At 40.4% G+C, this 1,908-nt stretch overlaps 1 protein-coding gene across 1 annotated transcript; it reads right to left on the bottom strand.

Annotated features, from left to right (window-relative positions):
• Positions 1–348: 348 nt before the first annotated feature.
• On the bottom strand, positions 349–1,632 carry LOC311101121 (homeobox protein Hox-B6b-like; the record flags this gene model as incomplete). The annotated part of the gene is made up of 2 exons (XM_084142182.1): positions 349–602; positions 1,206–1,632. 2 exons carry the CDS (start codon positions 1,630–1,632, stop codon positions 349–351), a joined length of 681 nt encoding a protein of 226 aa, XP_083998308.1.
• Between the last annotated feature and the right edge of the window lie 276 nt (positions 1,633–1,908).

Below are 1,908 nucleotides of genomic sequence, written 5' to 3'. Positions count from 1 at the left end.
CAAACTATTTAATTATCATGTCATTTTGACTAGGCCTGTTGTTGCACATCAACGCCCCTGCAATTATGTGCGAGTGTATTTATTTCACTGTCAAGCAACAATATTCACAAAACTAAAAACACAACACCATCAAATAAGAATAGGCTAGCCTACAGTTGTTTTTAACCTGTTTCTAACCTATATACGTTATTTAATCGTGCAAATATATTAGTCTAGGCCTATTGACATATTTCACAAAAATGTGTAGGCCTATGCAGCTATTTTCTGAAAAACAACAACAATAATTCAACTTCTCTCAATTCATGTTACAACAGTTATGGCTTGTGTAGCTTATTTATTCAGTGTCTTTTAATCTGGCTTCTTTTCCTCTTCTTCGTCGCTGGGTTTCGAAGGATTCATAACTTTGTTCTCCTTTTTCCACTTCATTCTGCGATTCTGGAACCAAATCTTTATCTGACGTTCAGTGAGACACAGAGCATGCGAAATCTCAATTCGACGACGCCTGGTCAAATACCTATTGAAATGAAATTCTTTCTCGAGCTCAAGAGTCTGGTATCGAGTATAGGTCTGACGGCCCCTGCGCCCACTGCTGCCAAAGGTCCCTGCAAAAAAAAAAAAAAAATGCAAATAAAAGTCAGCCATTATGTAAGAAACAAAGGTATAGACAGGCTAAAATATTGATTATAATCAATATGACTGTTGGATACATTTACACTATTATCACTTTTTATAGGCTATACTGTTATAATCACTATTAATAACTATTATCATAGACTACTATTATTATTTGATGTAATACATTTGCCTCCATTAGCCTATAGTAAAACCATCGATATCCTAAGAATCAAAAATGCATATTAAAATGATCACCTTGATTCACATGATAGCCGACTGTATTTTGACATAGCTTAACAACATTTCGTTTCCTATACAAAACGAGTTTATCTGTTAATATATTTTTCACGTCAATCACGTCCTAGGCTATTGAATCCAATACATATCCAAATCATCATGCGTGTGTTCACACAATGTCTTGTAGAATTATTTTTTCCCGTCTAAATTGCATAAGCAATAGTTACTTATGGACTACAATCTCAATGCATCTTGTGGACAGGCAACGCTGTTACAGTAGTCACCTGATTGATAGGCAACATGCTGATTGTAAACAGGTCAGAAGTTTAAAAAAATAAAAGAGTTTCACTCACCGGCGGTGCAAGAATTCATCCTTTGCATCCACGGATACAGCAGAGAAGAAGACTCGTCGTCCACAGCAGTGGTTATGTTTACATTCTGCTCGAGGCACTCTGATTTGCGCTGATCCTGAGTTACTAAGAGCGGCTGCTCCTCTCGACTTGCGAAAACGCACGAACCGTCACTGTCCTTGTAAAAAGTTCCAGCTGTGTAGTCGCAGGGAGCGCTGGAGCTGGGGCGACCGTAGACACTAGAGGTTTGCTGGTAATATGAGGTTGGGTAAGCTTTCTCTTGCATATTGGCAGCTCCATATGTAGCGTTAGAAAAGTGTTTTAACGGGTCAGTATTTCCGGAGGAATATAATGGTATCTGACCCAGGAGAGACTCCTGTCCTCCAGGCAGAGAAACAGGAAACGTTGAGTTGACAAAATAGGAACTCATTGGATGGACAACGGTATGCTCCGAGGACTATGATTTGTAGTGTTTTATAGTCCAAGTGGTTTTGCCATTACTTTATCGGAGATTTGGTTCTAGCTGAAGGGGGCTTGCGTGATGGCACTGAATAGGGCAGAAGGGAACTGTACCATCTGATCAACGTCTGGCCAATAGCGAGCGTCTGCGGTTGCAATATTGCCCTCCTGGGGGGCCGTTGTTGAGTACAGGGGTCACCAGTGACTGGAAACGTAGCGCCCAGGCTTCTCCCGCACAGTCTTTGCA

The sequence above is a fragment of the Coregonus lavaretus genome (assembly GCF_964263955.1).
Source record: "Coregonus lavaretus genome assembly, chromosome: 25".
NCBI lineage: Eukaryota > Metazoa > Chordata > Actinopteri > Salmoniformes > Salmonidae > Coregonus > Coregonus lavaretus.
Note: the sequence above shows the minus strand (reverse complement) of the source record. Positions and strands in the feature narration are given on the sequence as shown.